General features: G+C 47.0%; 1 protein-coding gene across 1 annotated transcript in view; it reads right to left on the bottom strand.

The window, feature by feature from the left end:
* Nucleotides 1-20,909, bottom strand: part of TMPRSS13 (transmembrane serine protease 13) — a 106,274-nt gene that overhangs the window by 29,158 nt on the left and 56,207 nt on the right. The window contains exons 5-8 of the mRNA XM_088455994.1: nucleotides 9,025-9,157; nucleotides 7,818-7,916; nucleotides 7,614-7,657; nucleotides 591-762 (exon numbers count right to left, since the gene is read on the bottom strand). Of these exons, the coding sequence (XP_088312120.1) occupies nucleotides 591-762; nucleotides 7,614-7,657; nucleotides 7,818-7,916; nucleotides 9,025-9,157 (448 nt within the window). The remainder of the gene's footprint in view (nucleotides 1-590; nucleotides 763-7,613; nucleotides 7,658-7,817; nucleotides 7,917-9,024; nucleotides 9,158-20,909) is intronic.

The following is a 20,909-nucleotide window of genomic DNA, read 5'->3' as shown; positions in this document are numbered from 1 at the left end:
TCCAGTTGAGCTCCAGTTTTCCTGCCTCACATATTGTTGTTCTTCCGTTTGTGTCATCTAGGTGGCACGGTCCGCATATCTGTCCCCTGCCGTTCGTGTCATCCAGGCAACGGCCACAGTACAGTGTCAGTTGCTTGGGTCAACTCGGCGGCACAGCTGCTGCACGGCTCACAACACAGGCCGCTTCATATTCTATGGCCCACTGGCCACAGATAGCCAAGTCATACCAGCCCTCAAGGCTGCAGCACGGCCCAAAGGCCGCCTCATAATCTACGGCCTTCCAAACCAAGTTTCTACCAACTCTCAAAGCTGTTGTATGGCCGCATCCAGCCAAGAATTCCAGCCCTCAAGGCTGTTGCAGGACAATACTCAAAAGAGTCACACACGTGCCCAAACAATTACTCGGATTTTACTTTATAAAAAAAAACAATCAGCAGTGTGTGTTTGTATCTGTGTGTGTATAATATATATTTTATGTATAAAAGATAAAGTAAATCTTTATCTTTTATATATAAAATATTTGATAAGTTCAATTTGGGTAAGTACTACATGTATATTGGCTAAGCAAAGGCTAGCTGGTTTCTGATCACCTTGAAAAACAGTGAGATGCAGTCAGAACCCAATTGTTGTTGATAATTGTCCCCCCACAAACGTGTTCATGTGTATTTCCTGTACGGACTTGTAAACTGGCTTGCCAGGGCCACTCCCCAGAGTTGGCCTGTGTGCCCCCGATGATACGACTCGTCTTCTTCAGCCCACAGTCTGTGAAGGCAAATAATGGAATAAAAACAAATGAATAAAAACATTACAATGTATTTCTAAGAATAAGGATCTAGCACAACTACTGTCCGACATTTGCTGCAGCAACAGCTGGGTGTAGAATTTAGCAACATTTGAAACTTCTGAGATACATTTGGCCAAGAAATTTCACACATTTCAATAGTGGAATATGCTCTGATGTGTTCAAAGTATTGTCCCTACCACACCGCACAGCAGAATTATATACTGTAATATATAATATATCTTGACTCTATATATAAATGATTAATACCGCAAAATGCAAATTTACAAATACAGAGAATCAATGTCTCGAAAGCAGGACTTGAAGGAGGGGGATTCAATTATCCACGAGTAGGGGGCGAGTTGCCGGGCTGCGACCAAAAATCAGCGAGTTCAGCGATGGCGGAAGTACGGCATATAGTAGAATTTGCGTGGCCTCGTGGGGCGAGTTTAATTGAAGCAATACCAAAGATTTAATTGCTGGAAATTTGCATTTCTGTGATGCAAAAGAAAAGCTGACATTATACATATAGAGTTTCCATCATGTGAAATTTCTCTATTTGTATAATGTCAGCGTCTTTTTGCAGGGCTTATGTATAAAGCTGCATACACACACAACAAATTTTTGAACGATTATCGTTAAACGATATCGTTTAATGATAATCGTTTGAAAAAATCGTTCATGTCAAACGATGCATTCTGTGTATATATTTGGGTCCCATTCCCAAGATATTTCATTATTTTATGTAAATATTTCAAAATACAGAATATTCCGATATCCAAAATACCCCTGGTCCCAAGCATTTTGGATATGGGAGACTCAACCTGTATTATCTTTTTTGTAATTTTTATGTAAATGGTTTCATAGTTATTTATTTTATTAACCACAGTCCCCAAATGATAGGAAAATGCTTTTCAATTTAATGCTGCCATCTTGTGGAAAAATAGCATATAGTAAATGATCTAACTCAGTGGTTCTCACACTTGGGACCTCATTCAGAGCCGCTCACTGCTGGCGGGCGCTCATTCTGAATGTGGGCATTTTTTTTTTCTTCGGCCGCTCACAAAGCTGTGGGAGACCACCCACAGCTTGTACAAGCGGCCAGGAGACCATCGCAATAATCGCTACCATCAGGCTTGCGACGAGACCCTGGGGTAGGGTCTAGCAGCGGCAAGCCCGAGTGGAATTCCTGCTCTAATAGAGCAGGAAGTCCACTCCTACAAACGCCAGGCGTCCTAAGGGAATGCCTGCGTTTGTCTGGCCACCCCCCCTACTCGCCCACAAAACGGGGCGAGTTGTCAATCAACATCAACAGCCGCCCCATCTTGTTGCGAGCCCCGTAGCGACTGAACTTCAGTCGCTCAGTGGGGCTCACGCACGCCGGATGCAGCACATGCGCAGTGGACAACCATCGAGTCGCTTGTGAGCAGCTCTGAATTGGGCCCTTGGTCCTCAGGAGCCCACACAGTTGCACTGAGGCCTGAGTTTGAGAACCTGTGATTTAACCTGTTTACTTTTAAGGTGCGTACACACTGGACGATGTGCGCCCTGAACGAACATTGTCCCGTGTGTCCCCGGCAGTTTGAGCTCAGTGTCGTTAACAACACTGAGCACAAACACTGAACGAAATCAAGAACGATTTTGTTCAGTGACGGGCCCATTCCTCATCCCTGAACATGTACAGCCTGACAAAATCGGCAGGTTGTACGGCCAGTTCGGGTGATAAACGAAAACTACAACTGGCAAGCGGGAGCATGCATTTGTAGTTTTCGTTCATCATTTTGGGGCAAATAGTGAACGATTTTTTGAACGATTTGTCGTTAACGACAAATCGTTAAAAAAAATCGTCCCATGTGTACGCACCATTAGAGTGGAGATTTCAGCTCAGCAGTACTAAGGACCTGATTCAGAGTTGGGAATAAAGTAAAGTTAGCTACACACTATACAATTATTGGGCCGATTTGTCAATAATTGGGTGATTGGCCTGATTTATTATATAGTGTGTATGAACAATGGTTTTAGCGTTTAGCCGATAAAACGGTTAAAAACCTCCACAAACGCATTCTTTCGTTTATCCGATCGATTGGCCGAGAACGAGAACATCGGCCTCAATTTCCCGATATGTGTGCATTTTCTAATATCTGCTGATATTTCCCATGTTCTCCTGTCATTATGTCATTCTCCTTGTGGACGTACATATGTAAAATCAGTGTGGTGTGGCGGAAAATCGCTAGCTTCTAATAACAATGTGCATAATGTGTAGCACAGATATCGGGGCTGGCAATTTGCTGAAAAATCGCCCCTGTTCTCCTCCCAATCAAAAATATCTGACATAATGTAGCTAGCTTTAGAAAGAGCAAGTAACTGTGCATCTTGGTAAGCATGCGGTATGAAAAGCCGGCTGCTGCATGACCGGCAGTTCGATTCCCGGCTGCGGCAGCCCGACAAAAGAGCAGAGCCCGGCAGCGGAGGCCCGACAGCGCTGGAAATCCCGATCGTCCCTAAGGTAAGTACTTACTAACCTAACCAACCCCCCTAACCCTAACCCTCCTTAGGGGTGCCTAACCCTAACCTCCCCCCCAAGTGCCTAACCCTAACCTCCCCCCTCTAAGTGCCTAACACTAACCCCCCCTTCCCCGCTGCCTAAACCTAAGTCCCCCGGGGGGGTGCCTAATCCTAACCTCCCCCCCAAGTGCCTAACCCTAACCCTCCCGGAGGGGTGCCTAACCCTAACTCCCCCCTGGGTGCCCTAAACCTAACCCTCCCCCCCCTGCGGCTGTCCGCTCACGGCGCCCGGCATCCCTTCGATTGGGATGCCGGGCGCCTGTCTCCCGGCGTCGGGAAACTGACAGGCGTCTAGATTTTAGATGCCTGTCATTTAACCCTAGGCGGGATAGAGGATTCGGGAAGCCGGCGGTCGGGATTGCGGCCGCCGGCTTCCTAAACGTATCCCCTTGGTAAAACCACGCTGCAGTGCAGGTGGGGCAGATTTAAAATGAGCAGAGAGAGATTTAGATTTGGGAGGGAGGTGTCCAAATTGAAATCTAAATTGCAGTGTAATAATAAAGCTGTGCAATATTTGTGGGCTATGTACAAAAGCAGCCAGTATGTACCCATACTTGCCAGCTCTCCCTAATTATCAGGGAGGCTCTCTGAAATAGTAGCAATCTCCCTGATTGCACCGTACCACATACTTGCCTACATCTGAGGTCGGCTCCCTGGGAGAAGTGGGCTGTGATGGGGGCGGGGCTGGAGTATTGTGTCATTAGGCCCTGCCCCTCACCACGAAATCCCGGGAATTGCGGGAATATATGGTGGAGCCAAATGATGTGATTACCAAAGAATTGCGTCATTAAGCCACACTCACTCCCGGCGCGATCGTGGAACAATGTTAAGATTCTCCCCATTCTGACCACTTCACTAGGAAGTGGGCAGGATGTGGGAGAAATGCCTACTCTTCCGCTGGTGCGGGGGGCTTCCCGAAAAATCGTGAGCCTCCCATAACTTCCGGGATAGTAGGCAAGTATGTGTACCCCCATTATGAAGCTGAAATGAAAATACCCCAGAGATATATACATTCATATGGGATCATTAGTATAATTTCCCTGCATTGGTTGTAAGGCACAATGGCCCTCATTCAGAGCCGTATGCTCTGAGCAGAGCGCACGCTCTGAATGAGGGCCGGGCTCCATTTTCATGGAGCGTCCTCCTGGACGCTCGTATAGCTGTGGGTCACCACCCACAGGCTATACGAGCGTGCATTGTGATGGTCGCGATGGTCGAGACCATCGCGACCATCGAATTTGCAAGCCGGAGCTCCCACTGACATCACTCCCACTGACATCACTAGTGATGTCAGTGGGCCGGCTTCTGACGGGAGGCGTTCCCTTAGGAACGCCCCCGTCAGGGAGGCACGCCCCCGGCACGCCCACCAAAGGGGGCATGCTGTCAATCAACATTGACAGCACGCCCCCTTTGATCGGACACAACGAGCGAAGGACTTTCCTTCGCTCGTCGCGTCTGGCGCATGCGCACGACGGAGCTCCCTCCGTCGTGCGCATGCTCAGTCCATAACATCGACCCACTTGCGAGCTGACAGCCGCTCGCGAGTGGGTCTGAATCAGGCCCAATGATCCCTATGGCATCAGGCATTTTCTGATAAGTATCAGTGTGTTATCATCAACAAGTAGGTCTTACTAACTGCTTTGGGGCTCATTTATATTTGGATGTAAATCAATTTTATGGCACGTCCAGGCCCGCCAATAGCTGCGCTGTACTCGGGTAAAGGGGGTGTGACCTAATAGCGGGAGGCGTGGCCACACCCCCTTAGGTTAAAAAAAAACGAAAGAAAAGTTTAGCAGCGCCGCGCGCTGGGCAGGGGGGCGCTGTGAGCTCCCTCAGCCCTGCGCATAACAAGTGCTGGGGGCCATCAACTTGATCGCTCCCCCCACAGGCATAGGAGACTGCTGTGACTGCTTCTTAGCAGCCGCGAGCAGTCTCCCAGTGCAGCCCAGCACATAGCAGCGTGTGCTGGGCTGCTGTGATGTTAGAGGGGGGAGCGGTGCCGGGTCCCTCCAGCAAGCCCGGGCCCGGGTAATTAGTACCCGCTATCTCCCCCTCTCGGCGCCCCTGGGCACGCCTCTCAGATGTTGCAGAACACGTCCACTTTACAGCCGCGCCTATAGGTGTTGCTTTCACAATCTCCTTAAAATGTTTTTTCAAAAGTCGGCAAGTATGTATTTACCCCACATGCAAAACAAATGTATGTATTTGCACCCCTCCCATTGCAACATGGATTCTCCAGGTACACAATTAACTCTATTCCCAAATCTGAATCAGGGACTAAGTCAGTTTAAATAGATAATACATTGAGTTCACCCATCCCCTTCCTTTCCCCGATCTTCACTACTGTATATAAAGTAATGTTATTTTAGATTTTATTTGGATGAATGATTTTAAATTATCAGTAAATACAGACGGGGTATTTACAGGAGACTTCTACCATTGTTTGTTACTATGCTACTGTGTTTTGCATGGCTTAATTTTAAGTTTGCATTATAGGATATTATTTTTATATAATATACAGTCAGGTACATAAATATTGGGACATTGACAGAATTTTCAGATTTTGTCCTAAATCTAACTTTTTAATACTTTGTAGCAAATCCTTTGCAGGCAATTACAGCCTGAAGTCTGGAACGCATAGACATCACCAGACGCTGGGTTTCATCCCTGGTGATGCTCTGCCAGGCCTCTACTGCAAATGTCTTCAGTTCCTGCTTGTTCTTGGGGCATTTTCCCTTCAGTTTTGTCTTCATCAAGTAAAATGCATGCTCAATCGGATTCAGGTCAGGGGATTGACTTGGCCATTGCATAACATTCCACTTTTTAGCCTTAAAAAACTCTTTGGTTGCTTTTGCAGTATGCTTCGGGTCATTGTCCATCTGCACTGTGAAGTGCTGTCCAATGAGTTCTGAAGCATTTGACTGAATATGAGCATATAATATTGCCCGAAACACTTCAGAATTCATTCTGCTGCTTTTGTCAGCAGTCACATCATCAATAAATACAAGGGAACCAGTTCCATTGGCAGCCATACATGCCCACGCCATCACACTACCACCACCATGCTTCACTGATGAGGTGGTATGTTTTGGATCATGAGTAGTTCTTTTCCTTCTCTTCTCTTCCCATCACTCTGGTACAAGTTGATCTTTGTCTCATCTGTCAATAGGATGTTGTTCCAGAACTGTAATGGCTTTTTTAGATGTTGTTCGGCAAACTCTAATCTGGTCTTCCTGTTTTTGTGGCTCACCAATGGTTTGCATCTTGTGGTGAACCCTCTATATTCACTCTTGTGAAGTCTTCTCTTGATTGTTGACTTTGACACATATACATCTACCTCCTGGAGAGTGTTCTTGATTTGGCCAACTGTTGTGAAGGGGTTTTTCTTCACCAGGGAAATAATTATTTTGTCATCCACCACAGTTGTTTTCCGTGGTCTTTTGGTGTTGCTGAGCTCTCCGGTGCGTTCTTTCTTTTTAAGAATGTTCCAAACAGTTGATTTGGCCACACCTAATGTTTTTGCTATCTCTCTGATGGGTTTGTTTTGATTTTTCAGCCTAATGATGGTTTGCTTCACTGATAGTGACAGCTCTTTGGATCTCATATTGAGAGTTGACAGCAACTGATTCCAAATGCAAATGTCACACCTAGAATCAACTCCAGACCTTTTACCTGCTTAATTGATAATGAAATAATGAGGGAATAGCCCACACCTGTCCATGAAATAGCTTTTGAGTTGATAGTCCCATTACTTTTGGCCCCTTAAAAAGTGGGAGGCACATACTGAAACTGTTGTAATTCCTACACCGTTCACCCGATTTGGATGTAATTACCCTCAAATTAAATCTGAAAGTCTGCAGTTAAAGCACATCTTATTTGTTTCATTTCAAAGCCATTGTGGTGGTGAATAGAGGACAAAATCTGAAAATTCTGTCAATGTCCCAATATTTATGGACCTGACTGTATATCTTAACTGTGATACATGCTGCAGATATCCAGGGTTGGAATGGAAGCCTCAATAACCTGGGTTTACAATTAAAACTTGACAGCTTCCCTATAGTTTGGCTCACAGAACTATTGCAGTATTCAGCTAATAGTTCCCTTTGTGCTGAAATGATTTGCAAATATTTTATTTTTGAAAGAAAGTTATTGAAAAAAGTATATAATGCAAATTTGTCAATTTAGATGTCTTCTAAATATGATGAAGCCCACATAATCGCAGCTGCCTCACTGTACTATAAATGGGAGAAATGAAAGAGCTGATTACCTGAGCATCTCACAGACAGGTACTGGTTATTCGGGCAGGTTTCGCTGAGATAATGGAGATGAATAAAACACAAATAAATACCATAGAATCTGGATGCATTTATGTTTCTACAGAAAAAGAGCTCTACATGATAAGTAACATGTATAAAGGGTAAAATATGGAATAAAGCTATCTTACCATTATGGCAATTAGCATTGCTCTTACCTGTCGAAACTTCCTTGGATTGTGTCAGATGTTCCAGAGCTAATAAGTCCTACGTTTGCGGGATTGTCATTCATGGTCACTAACTGCGCAGTTGGTGGTCTACAGATAGAGACTAACAATATGATACATGTAGAGTCTACAATCTTGTCATTGCAGTAAACAAACAAGGATGTTCCTAGCAAAAGAGGCATGGGTGGCTATAGGGGGAGATGTATTAAGCAGGAGAAATTGTCATAGCAACCAATCAGCTTCTATTTTATATAATATACTTGCTAAATGCTACCTCGAAGCTGATTGGTTGCTACAGGCAATTTCTCCACTGGTCCACTCCTCCACTCTTTAAACTGCATCTCCCCCATGTCTGTGAAACTGTGACACTATAGGGCCACCGTAGTAGGACACAGAAATAAATGGAAAACCAGTTTTTAAATATTAATCCCATGAGTCATTGTTTCCCCAAATCCTTCTAACCATACTGACAAAAGTTATGCAAAATGGTGTATAATAATGTACAATACTTTCCTGTAGGCTCTATCACTTATAAAAACATGACCTTGTTATATGGGAAATCTCTCTGTAATGTTAAATAAATTCATTGTACTTAATTTTTCTGGTTGGAATATACACTGACCAGCTGTAACATTAAAACCACTGAGCCTGAACTATTATATGACAGTAAAACAGCAAGGACAAGTAATAAAGGTAAATAAAGCTGACCCTATTTCCCAATTCCTACCAATGGTTTTCTGTGTCGTTATATTAGATATGCTATGCATTGGTTAAATCATAACTCCCAACATTTGCAATATTAGATGCGGGACTTCCACTCCGGAAAAGGGGAGGTGGCCTATAGGTAAAGGGGTGTGGCCTCACAGCACGCCCCCCGTTTACATTACTCAGGGGGCGAAACACATTACTCTGAGGGGCTGCCACCAGGCTCTCCCCTCACAGAGAAAATATATGCACGGCACTTATTCACCCGCTGCTCTGCCATGCAGAGCCATGCAGAGCCATGCAGAGCAGCAGAGTGATCTCAACCAACTCCCACCTCACAGCGGAACACTGCAGCTCACAAGTGGGACAGCGGGACAGTCCCTGAATAGCGTGACTGTCCCGCTAAAAGTGGGACAGTTGGAAGGTATGGTTAAATGTGTAGGAAATGGTACTGATATCAGCCGATAAGTAATTTAATAAAGGTGACACTTACTCTTCAAATCCAAAACATTGGCACAGGTATGATGGAAAGTTACTGTTGTACCCTGTGGAGCACACTGGCAGCCAGAGGTTCTCCTTCTTTCGCGACATAACTTCAAGCAGCGAGTTATCCCAACGAAAGCGCACTGTTAGAAGCACAAGAGTTGAGTTGAGTGTCAACCAAATGTAAACCCAGCTAAAATAACTTTCTGCTCCCTATTATAATAAGAGAAACAATTATCTCTAATTGTGCTGCCCCTATATAATTATAGGGACAGCGAAGTTACACAGTAGTTAGCATGGCTACCTCGCAGCCCTGGGATCAGGGGTCAATTGTTCGTATGTTGGTGCTCCATTTTCCTCCCATCGTCCAATGACATACTGGCAGGGCTTAATGTGGTCCTGGAGAGGTGATGGAACTCATCTTTAACCCTGCATACTGGTAAGTTACTAATACCCCTTTTACACCGGAGCTAAAACCCGGGTTTTTGAAGGGTTAACCCGGGCAGCTCCCTGGTGTAAAAGGGGAGAGGGTTGGATCGCCGGGTCGAGTGACCCGGCAATCCAACCCAGGAAACCAGCAGGGTTTAACACGGGCGTAGCCCGTGAAACCCTGCTGTGAGAACAGCGCACTCCGGGTCACGATGACCTGGAGTGCGCTGCTTGCCGGCCGATTGGTCCGGCTTCAGTGGCGTTTGGAGATGACATCATCTCCAAGCGACCACTTTCACTCCGCAAAAGCCGGGTCTATGCAGACCCGACTGCGGTGAGCGGCGCTGACTCGGGAATATCCCGAGTCGGCGCCGGCAAAATTCTGGGTCTGATCCGGATAGGAACTTTCTTCCAACTCCGGGTCAGACCCGGATTTTAGGTGGAAAAGGGGTATTAGCTTCTGATAGTAACGGACCATAGGCAGAAGTTGGCTGGCAAGTTTTAGCCTGGGGGTCAAATGCAATTAACTGGCCCAGGATTTTCTACCAGTGCACGGCAACGGTATAATAGACGTGGCAAAAAAACTGCAAGCATTGTTCATCTAAAAGGCATGCGGTGTAAGGGCCGGATTCAATTAGCTGCAAAAAGCAGCGGTTTTGCACACAAATGTGCTTATCGTACAATCCTATTGTCAAAGTTTTCACATGTGCGAATTCTCAATAGACTCAAACCAGAGAAATGTTTTCACCATCTCAGAGCAGGAGAAAAGTTGTACAAAATCCCTATTTTGGGCTAAAAATGTGGGGACTTGGTTCAGACACCCCTGGACACCCCCCCCCCTTAATGACAAATTAAGCAATAAATATTTTTCAATTAGCTTAACTTGGCCAATAATTACGTCATTTTGGGGTGAAAAAAATTGTAAGTGATGGAAAATGGATTTAAAGTAGTGGGCCTGGTATTTTGGGGGCTGTATGGATGGATCATGTGTTTTAAACATAGCAGGATGCTGCACCTGGTGTATTTTAAAAAAAATTTAAGAGTGCACTATTTGGACTCAAAAATATACTTGCACCCATTTTAATGTACCCCTAATTTAACTGCAGCATTTATTTTGCCCAAAAATACTGCTTTTATAATTTTTCACTGTTATGCAAATATACAAATAACAGCCATTTTACACACTTTTATTAGGGCCACTAATACACTTATAAACTGATCTGTGTCATTTAGTCTTTTTATAGGGTACAGATTTCCCCAAAATGTGCTGTATTTTTCACAGGTTACTCCGCGAAGTTTTCGTGCGAATGCGTTTTCACGTCTGTTGTAATAGGACAGTGCGAAAAACGGGAGCGCGCATAGACAAAAGACACAAAAATATCTCACAAAAACACCCAAAGTGTGCAAAAACGTCACCGAATTTAAGTTTTCGCTTGATTGCGTCTAATTGAATTCCCTCCTAAATGTGCAATGAAATTTGTGAAAAATAACTATAATCAAAGACATCACCTACCAGCCTTGTTTGACAAATTGAGACTATTCTTGTGACTGATATAATATATTGCAAGCAATATACAGTACAATAACCACCTCACACCACCTGCCCTTCAATGTCTGCCTCACAGCACCCCCCTCAGAGTCCGCCTCACAGCATCACATACCATACTTGCCGACATTCAGCTCCCTCCTTCCGGGAGGGAGCTGAATGCCTGCATTCTGTGGGGGACCTGGCTGGACTGTGATGCCGTTTTGGGGGCGGGGCTGGGGGCGTGACCACCCGATCGCGTCATTGTGGCCCCGCCCCCTCTTCACAATGCCGGAAAAAAGGCATTGTAAAGCAGGGGGCGGAGCCTCGAAGACGCGATTCAGCGCGAATCGCATCAGACAGATCGTGCGGCCAATTGTTAAGTGCGGTAAGTGGTACTTACCAAAATCGGCCGCTCAGTCTGTGGGTCCATTGCACGGTGTTGCAGCCGATGTCTTTTGTAAAGAAACATTTACCGCTGACATCTCAGATCTGCCACTTGCATCACAAAAGTCAGAATTGGATGAACATCTGAAACATCGGTCGCACAATCGGACCTCTGAGCAACCCTATGGTTGCTCAGTATACCCAGCGTAAGTAAGATGCCTGGGCCAGTGACACTGCGACTGAAGACACAGTTGCGGGCTGCGACATGCACCCGAAATGGTCACAACACATCTACATTTTTGTCGCCACTCCCCCGTTATCTCCCAAACGGTCGCTGTCTGTCAATCATCCTGTGTCCTAATCCACACTGCATCCACCATTGCAGGACCATCGGGGCAGATGCGGAGTGTGGCTCAGGCACATCACAGTAGAACAAACATCGCCGAGTTGTGGACAAATCTAAACTGCTCCCCCCCCTGAATCAGGCCCCGAGTCCTTACATTATATCAATCTAATCTCATGTGACAAACACACAACATGAAGACACCATGTGATAAAGTGAGAACGTCCATGGCGATTCCACAACAAGAAGGAAGGTAATATGAGCCATGTGCTGGTCACTACTGACCATCAAGCAGTGCCAGCGCCTCTATACACAATAAGGAACAGTGTGGTCTGGAGAACCCAGGCTTGTGCTAACACCTTGCCAAGAAGAAGATACAGCTACAATAATATCACCTATCTCAGAGAGGCAATTGCTGAAAACTATTATAAAACCATTTAGACTGTATTTTTAATACATTTTTTAAATAGGGACATAAGATAGTGCACCTGAAATAGGGCCATGACCTCATGGGAAGGACCAGGGAAGAGATAGGGGAGGCCAGGAGATGCCGGGGATGAAAGAAGAGGAAGCAACAAGTGAGAATGATAATAAACAGGAACACTGACAGGCCCAAACAGTGCCCCCTGCCCTGCGGTGCCCTGTGCCATGGCACATGTCACACTACCAGTGGCGTAACTAGGGCAGGGCGAGCGGGGTTCGTGCCCTGGGCGCTGTTGGACCGGCGGCGCGGGGGGGGGCGCCGCCGGCCACGGTACCGGCCCGCCCGCCCTAGATAGCCAGTGTAGCGCCGACCGCAATGAGTGCAGTCAGCGCTACACATTTGCACAGGACCGGCGCTAGGCTTCCAGCGCCGGTCCTGTGCTGCACGCCTGAGCCCGTTCCCTCCCCCTGAGCGCTTGCCCAATAGCGCCAGGAGGCGGGCTCAGGCTGTGCATAACACACGCATCGCCGCCAGCGCTGGCGGCGATGCGTGTGTTAAACAGCAGCCAATGAGAGTCAGATAGACTCTCATTGACTGCTGCAGCACCCACTGCAAGAGCCGGACTTCCGTCCGGCTCCTGCAGTGGGTAATGGGACTGACGTCATGACGTCAGTCCCATAATGCTGAGCGCGCCAGCCCGGGCGGACTGGAGGGCGGGAGCGGCATCGCGGACAGGAACAGCGTGGAATCAGGTAAGTATATTTTTATATATATTTATTTATTTTTAAACCTATCTGCACAACGGGGGAGGGGTTGGCTACTACTGGGGCGACCTCTACTGGGGGAGGTGTGGCTACTACTGGGGGTGCCATTGGGAGGACCTCTACTGGGGGGGCTACTCTACTGGGGACTACTACTTGGGGGGGGACTACCACTGGGGGCATTCTAAAAGGGGCCTATTACTAGAGGCACTGCACTCGGGGGACCACTACTGGGGGCAATAATAGGAAGGGCCACTACAGGGACCACTGGATAGGGGGGGGTCACTACTGGGAGCCTGCGTCAGGGGGACCACTACTGGGGGCACTGCATGGGAGGGGGGGACACTACTGCTGGGGGCACTATATAAGGGGCTTACTGCTAGGGGCACTGCGGGGACCACTACAGGGGGCACTAGATAGGGGGGATCACTACAGGGTGCCTGCATAAGGGGACCACTACTGGGAAAACTGTATGGGGGGACTACTGCTGGAGACACTATATAAAAGGGCACTGCATAAGGGGATACCGCTACTGGGCGCACTGCATTGTGGGGACTGCTACTGGGGGCACTGCATAAGGGGGTACACTACGTGGGGCACTGCATTTGGGGGGCCCACTACTGGGGGTACTGAGTAAGGGGAACTAATTGGGGGCTGTATAAGAGGGACCACTACTGGGGATACTGTATAAGGGACACTACTATGGGCCTGCATGAGAGGGACCACAACTGCATACTGGGGGTACTGTATAAGGGGTACTACTGGGGTTAAGGTGCATATGAATAGGAATGTTCAGTTTGAAAATAAAGGGGTGTGTCATGTTGACACGCCCCATTTTTAAGTGACCATGCCCATTTTTTGCCGCGCGCGCCGAAGGGAGGGGGGGAGCTCCCTTTTCAAATTTGCCCTGGGCTCCAAATACTCTAGTTACACCACTGCACACTACCCTAGTTACAGCCCTGCAAGCAACATCAAATACATACATTTACCATGTTTACACTCTTCTTTTCTCATTATAATTTCATTACCAGTTATTTATATAGCACATATTCTGCAGCTCTTCCCAGAGAAAATTTCAGTCATTTACATCAGTCCCTGCCCCAGTGGAGCTTACACTCTACAGTGATGGCCAAAATTGTGGACACTTTTTGAAATTTGAATGTTTTTCAACTTCGAATGCTTATAAAAACTGTGACACTTCATGCAGTGTAATGATTCATATATCAAATGAAAGGAAATTCGATGCTGAATTCAACACAATAAACAGAGGTCATATATTTTGTGACACAGTTAGGTTAGGGGGTCCCTCTCCTGGGTAGAGGACTCCTTCCTTTCACACACAGCAGCTGGGAAACAGCACGCCAGACTGGATGCAAGTACAAGCTGGTCGGCGCCAGTCTTTATTGTGCAATGTCAGAAATAACACAAAGAAAACATAAACGTAAATCCTAGCCCTGTCGGGGCACTAACTTCACAGGTAGTTCCCTCACTACCAGAACCTGGCAGGGCCTAATGCCCTCACCAGCAACAAAAGCACAGCACAACACTTACAGTTAGATTTTCAAGTGTCTCTGAGCAAACTCCCTGTCTGCTCTCCCAGGTGAGACAATCAGCCCTCAACACACTAGGCTTATCTTGGCCACTCTCAGGTGGAAACCCTAACAAGCCTGTTACCAGGCTAAGAGAACCAAAACCTGGAGTGGCCGTGGGTGGAGCCCTCCCTCTCCTCTCACCCACAACCCCCAGGTCCCAAACCGGCTTTTCAAAAAGCCGGGACTCAAGCCTGCTACACTGCAGACTTTCTCCTGGGGATTTTAAACACATAGGACAGGAATCTGGGATAAATGTCCCTGCCACAGACCACTTTACCAGTGATCCTATCACATATCCCCCCCCTTTGTGTCGACCTATGGGGCGGAACAACTGAAGCCCCCAAACAATGAACGCTTGACAACGCGTCTGCTTTAAACAACAGGCCCCCTGGCCTGTGTTCCACCGAAAATTTAAAAGTTTGTAATGCCCACTTTATGGCCAACGCCTCCTTCTCCACTGTGGCACCAGGTAGGCATCGAATTTTGAAACACTGTTCAACTTTTGGAAGTCATTGCAGAAACGCACACTCCCGTCGGGCTTTGGAATCAACACAATGGGACTTGACCATTCACTATGTGATACTTCAATAACCCATAACTCTAGCATATTTTTAATTTCTTTCGACACCGATGCTCTTGGTGCTTCTGGTAACCTATAGGGCTTTAGATTAACTTTAACCCCTGGGTCAGTGATGATGTCATGTTTAACGACCGAGGTTTTCCCAGGTACATCAGAGAACAGCACCCTATTTCTAACCAGAAACTCCTTGACCTCTCTTTGTTGAATTGCCGACAGGGTTTTTGCCACTGTCACTTCGGGAACTAAGGGCCCTGGACTTACTGGAGGGGCTCGGATGGCCGACAGTACCGTTCTATCTTTCCAGGGCTTTAACAGATTTATATGGTATATCTGTTCCGGCTTTCTTTTCCCTGGCTGGTAAACTTTGTAATTGACCTGTCCCACTCTTTCTAAGATTTCAAAGGGCCCTTGCCATTTAGCCAAAAGTTTATTTTCCACAGTGGGAACCAACACTAACACTATGTCCCCAGGAGCAAAGCTGCGTAACCGAGCATTGCGGTTGTATACCATCTGCTGTGCCTGTTGAGCCTGTTTCAGGTGCTCTCTCACTATCGGCACCTCTATAATAGGCAATGGAACTAGTGGTCCCTTAAAACGTAGTCTGGGAGCATGATACTGACACTCAGGGCAGGATGCGCAAAAGTCAGATACCTCTTTATGAAGCCCGGGCCAGAAAAACCTCTGCATTATTCGCTCAGTGGTTTTCTCTACCCCTAGATGACCTGCCATTATACGACCATGGGCCAGATCCAACACTGCTCTTCTGTAGGCTTTGGGAACTATTAGTTGTTCCACAACATCTTCCCCTTTCTTAGTCACCTGATATAACCAATCCTGACACATTGCCATGTGGGGATAGGACAAAGGACTATCAGGGTCTTTGGGTTTACCATCAACTACTTTTACATTCTCCCTAGCTTTTACCAAAGTAGGGTCATTCAACTGCTCCACGGCAAAGACCTCTCTTCTGACCTCTAAATCAGGCAGATGATCCACTGGCCCAACAACACTTCCCACCTCAATGGGAGGCACATCAGTTGGCGGGCCACCGTCACGCTCCTCATTCTCTAGTTCGCCAACCATAGTAGGAAAAGGGAATAACTCTGACTCAGAAGAAACTCCCTCCTCCACTATATCGACAACCTTCTCAAGTGGACCGGGGTTGTTCACTTCTGGAACAAAACGGCTTTCCCACAATTTCCAGAAGTGAGCAAAGTCTCTCCCCAATATTGCATCGTACATCAGACCAGGCACCAAACCCAGAGAAACTATAGCAGAGCCACATGGTGTCTCGATGTTCACCTCGGCAGTAACATAATATCGATTATCCCCATGTATGCAGGTCACATCAACAGTTTTCCCCTTATGCCTCGAGGGGTTCACCAGCTCAGCTTTTATAAGTGTCACCAAGCTACCAGAGTCTAACAGTGCCTCTACTCGGTTGCCATCTACAGTGAGTACACACATGTGCTTATCAGTCTCAGCCTGCCGGTCAGCCGTACAGGCTGTCTGTGCAAAGAAAGACCCCCTGCGGTAGACATGAGCAGTATCACATTTCATAGGTTCAGTTGTAAGTGAACAATTAGCGGAAATATGGCCGAAGTCACCACACCGGAAACACTGAATCATATTAATGTCTAGTCGTTTACGGGGCGAGAACCTTCCTGGCCTGGCAGGCCTGTCTCCAGGTTCTACACCCTCAGTCTTAGGTACATCCCACCGCCCAGCACCCTTCTCCCCTGGAACAGTCTTACCAGTGTCTGTGGGAGTTCGCCGGTGCGCCATCGGGGCTTGGTGGGGCATACTCCTCAGCTCCTCAGCCGCCACGTACCTCTCCACTAGCTCGACCAACTGGTCCGCGGTCTTAGGGTCTGCATGGCTCACCCACTTGCACAGAGTCGCGGGTAATGATCGCAGGTACCGGTCCATCACGACCCTTTCCACGATCTGTGGTCCCGTCAGCGTCTCGGGCTGTAGCCATTTTGAGGACAGATGGACGAGGTCATGCATCTGTGAATGTGGAGGCTTGTCCATATGGAACTCCCAGCGGTGGACCCGTTGGGCACGAACAAAGGTGGTGACTCCCAATCGAGTTAGGATCTCCTGTTTTAGTTTTTTATAGTCCTTGGCATCAGCCAGGCATAAGTCGAAATATGCTTTTTGTGGCTCCCCAGACAAAAAAGGGGCCACCAGACTTGCCCACTGCTCCTGGGGCCAACTCTCCCTTTCGGCCGTTCTTTCAAATGCGGCGAGATAGGCCTCCACATCATCGCCCGGAGTCATCTTTTGGAGGAAGTGACTGGCTCGTACAGAGTGGTGGTGGTGGGAGGACCAGTATTAACATCTCTGGGCCGGGCGACCAGGTGCTGTACCACCTCTCTTATGGCTTGGCTGTTTTCCGCTAAGGCCTGGCGGGTTTCCTCAATGGCGACCTGTTGAAGTCTGTTAGTCTCCTGCTGAGCTCTGGTAGCTTCCTGCTGAGCTCTGGTAGATTCCTGCTGAAGTTGGTTCGTCTCCTGCTGAAGTTTGTTAGTCTCCTGCTGAGCTCCTGTAGCTTGGAGCAAGGCCTTAATAATTTCCTCCATTTTGTTCTGGGGTGTAGGTTGGAAGCTGAACCTTGCCTCTCTGAGCATTGGCTGACGCCTCCTCTATGGGACTTCAAGGACACAGTGTTATTTCCATACTCACAAATTGGGTGTCTGTCCCTTTAATTTTTAAACAGAAAGTTTTCCTCTCGCTGCAACTTCAGTGTGTGTGGTTGCCCGCATTCTCCACCATATTGTGACACAGTTAGGTTAGGGGGTCCCTCTCCTGGGTAGAGGACTCCTTCCTTTCACACACAGCAGCTGGGAAACAGTACGCCAGACTGGATGCAAGTACAAGCTGGTCGGCGCCAGTCTTTATTGTGCAATGTCAGAAATAACACAAAGAAAACATAAACGTAAATCCTAGCCCTGTCGGGGCACTAACTTCACAGGTAGTTCCCTCACTACCAGAACCTGGCAGGGCCTAATGCCCTCACCAGCAACAAAAGCACAGCACAACACTTACAGTTAGGTTTTCAAGTGTCTCTGAGCAAACTCCCTGTCTGCTCTCCCAGGTGAGACAATCAGCCCTCAACACAATAGGCTTATCTTGGCCACTCTCAGGTGGAAACCCTAACAAGCCTGTTACCAGGCTAAGAGAACCAAAACCTGGAGTGGCCGTGGGTTGAGCCCTCCCTCTCCTCTCACCCACAACCCCCAGGTCCCAAACCAGCTTTTCAAAAAGCCGAGACTAAAGCCTGCTACACTGCAGACTTTCTCCTGGGGATTTTAAACACATAGGACAGGAATCTGGGATAAATGTCCCTGCCACAGACCACTTTACCAGTGATCCTATCACAATTTCCATTACAAGGGAAGTTATGCAGTGAAAACAACACATAGGGTGAAAATCCCTGTGTACTTATGATGTTACTGTCCTATCAGTATTTCGTTGGGTATCCTTTATTTTTCAAGACAGCAGCACAGCAACGTGGCATTGAGCCAACCAGTGTTTGGAGCTATTCCTTCTATATTATGTGGTGCCATGAGACAATCATAGCCTCAATTAATTGTCTTTTATTGGATGGACGCCTCAGATGTACCAGTTTTTTCAAACGGAACCACAAATGTTCTATGGTCTTCAAGTCTGGGCTGTTTCCTGACCATCCTAGCACCTGTATTTCATTTTCCGTGAACCACTGTTTGCATATCCGTGCAGTGTGGCAGGGAGCTGAATCCTGGTGGAAAAAGAATGGGGCATTATATGGAAAAAGATCCCTGATAGAAGGTAGAAGTTTTGGTTGTAGGATGGTGTCAATGTACTTTCTGCTGTTCAGTGTGCCATCTATGACATAAAGGCAGCCTACAGCATCTGCTGTCATACATGCCCAGATTATAACACTTGTAGGATTCTTTGTTGTCGCTTGAATGCTTGAAATCTTCCCCGATGCGACGTCTCACATATTTTCTCCCATCACTACCAAATATTGATATCTTAGTTTCGTCACTCCATATCACTTGTTTCCACTGACCTTCTGTCCATGTAATGTGTTCTTTTGTCCACTGTATTAGTTTCTGCCGCTACTTTTTATTCAGCAATGGCTTTTTTCTGGGAATCCTACCTTTTAGGCCAACCTCCTTTAGTCTTCTCCGTACCATTCTTGCACTGACAAAAGCACCACTTCTACTCAGGGCCTGATTCAGACCCGCTCACAAGCGCATAGAGCTCGCAAGTGGGTCGATGGTGGCCCAGTGCCCACTGCATGTGCGCAAGCCCCGGAGCGAGAGCAAAAAGCACTCGCTCTTTGGCTCACTACAAAAGGGGTGGCTGTCGATGTTGATCGACAGCTCGCCCCATTTTGTAGGCGTGGCGAGGGGGTGACTTCACAAACGGAGGCATTCCCATGTGAATGCCTGCCGTTTGTGGGCGGCCCCAGTGACATCACCAGTGATGTCAGTGGGAGAGCTTCCGGCTCTATTAGAGCCAGAAGCTCTCTGAGGCTTGCGGCCACGAGACCCTACCACAAGGGTCTCGTCGCAAGCTCGATGGTCGCGATGGTCTTGAGGCCGCTCCAAAAAAACCCCAAAATGCCCTGATTCAGAGCGAGCGCTCTTTCAGAGCGTCTGTCTCTGAATCAGGCCCTCAGTTCGCTGCTAATGGCCACAGATGACATCCAATTGTCCCTGACACAAATTCGTTTTATTCTCCTATCATCAACAGCTGTTGTGCACTTTTTCCGGCCATTTCCTTCTTTGTTTTGTATAGATTGTGTTTCCTGGTAGCATAAACAAAACTTTCGTCCTCCTGATGATGTCACATCCCCACCAACTTTTCTCGCACTTGCTGCATACGAAAGACCATTTTCACGTAACACCACAATCCTGGATCTCTTCCTGGGTGACCAGTCACCACTTTGCCTGGACGACATTGTTGTATTTATTTTTTACACTGTCAATAGCACTAAACAATACACACAAACAACCGTAATTGCACTTCAGTAACCAACTTTATTCTGCAAAATGAAACAGCCAAACTGACCTTTCCCACCTTTGAACATGACCTCGCACCTGCTCATAAACCACAGCTGATTGGTCCTCAGAACGACGATTGCGATTGGCTGGTGGTAGCTGTTACTACAATCCGCTTCTTGGATCTCACGCATCTGTACTTCTTTGACCTCTGTTTATTGTGTTGAATGTAGCATTAAATTTCCTTTAATTTGATATATGAATCATTGCACTGCGTGAAGTGAAACAGTTTTTATAAACATTCAAAGTTGAAAAACATTCAAATTTCAAAATGTGTCCGCAGTTTTGGCCACCAGTGTATGTTCCCTACCACATGTACACACACAGACACACTAATGTTTATATGTCAGGAGACAATTCACCTACCAGTATATATTTGGATAGTGGGAGGAACTGGAGTACCTGGAGGAAACTTACACAAGCACAGGGAGAACATACAGGGGTAAATGTAGTAAGCCTTGGAGAGAAATAAGTATCAACTCCTAACTCTCATTTTTCAAACACAGCCTGTAAACTGGCATTTAGGAGTTGATTGGTTGGTACATTATCTCTCTCCACTTTTTCTCTCTCCAAGGGCTGTATTTACTACAATCTGCATTTTGAATGCAAATTGTAGTGTGATATTACCGACTAAATTCGCATTGCGATTTCAGCAAATATCACAGTGATTTGCTAAAAATGCCTTGCAGGGACAGAGCTTGCGATAAAGCTTTGTCCCTGCGAATCCCCTTTGCACACTTATCACGGTATTTTCGCAAAAAATACTGTGACAAGTGCCCGAGCATGCGCTGACCGACCGC

This window comes from Taudactylus pleione, unplaced genomic scaffold, assembly GCF_031769625.1.
Source record: "Taudactylus pleione unplaced genomic scaffold, aTauple2 ptg000683l, whole genome shotgun sequence".
Taxonomy (NCBI): domain Eukaryota; kingdom Metazoa; phylum Chordata; class Amphibia; order Anura; family Myobatrachidae; genus Taudactylus; species Taudactylus pleione.
This window is presented reverse-complemented; position numbering and strand designations above follow the sequence as displayed.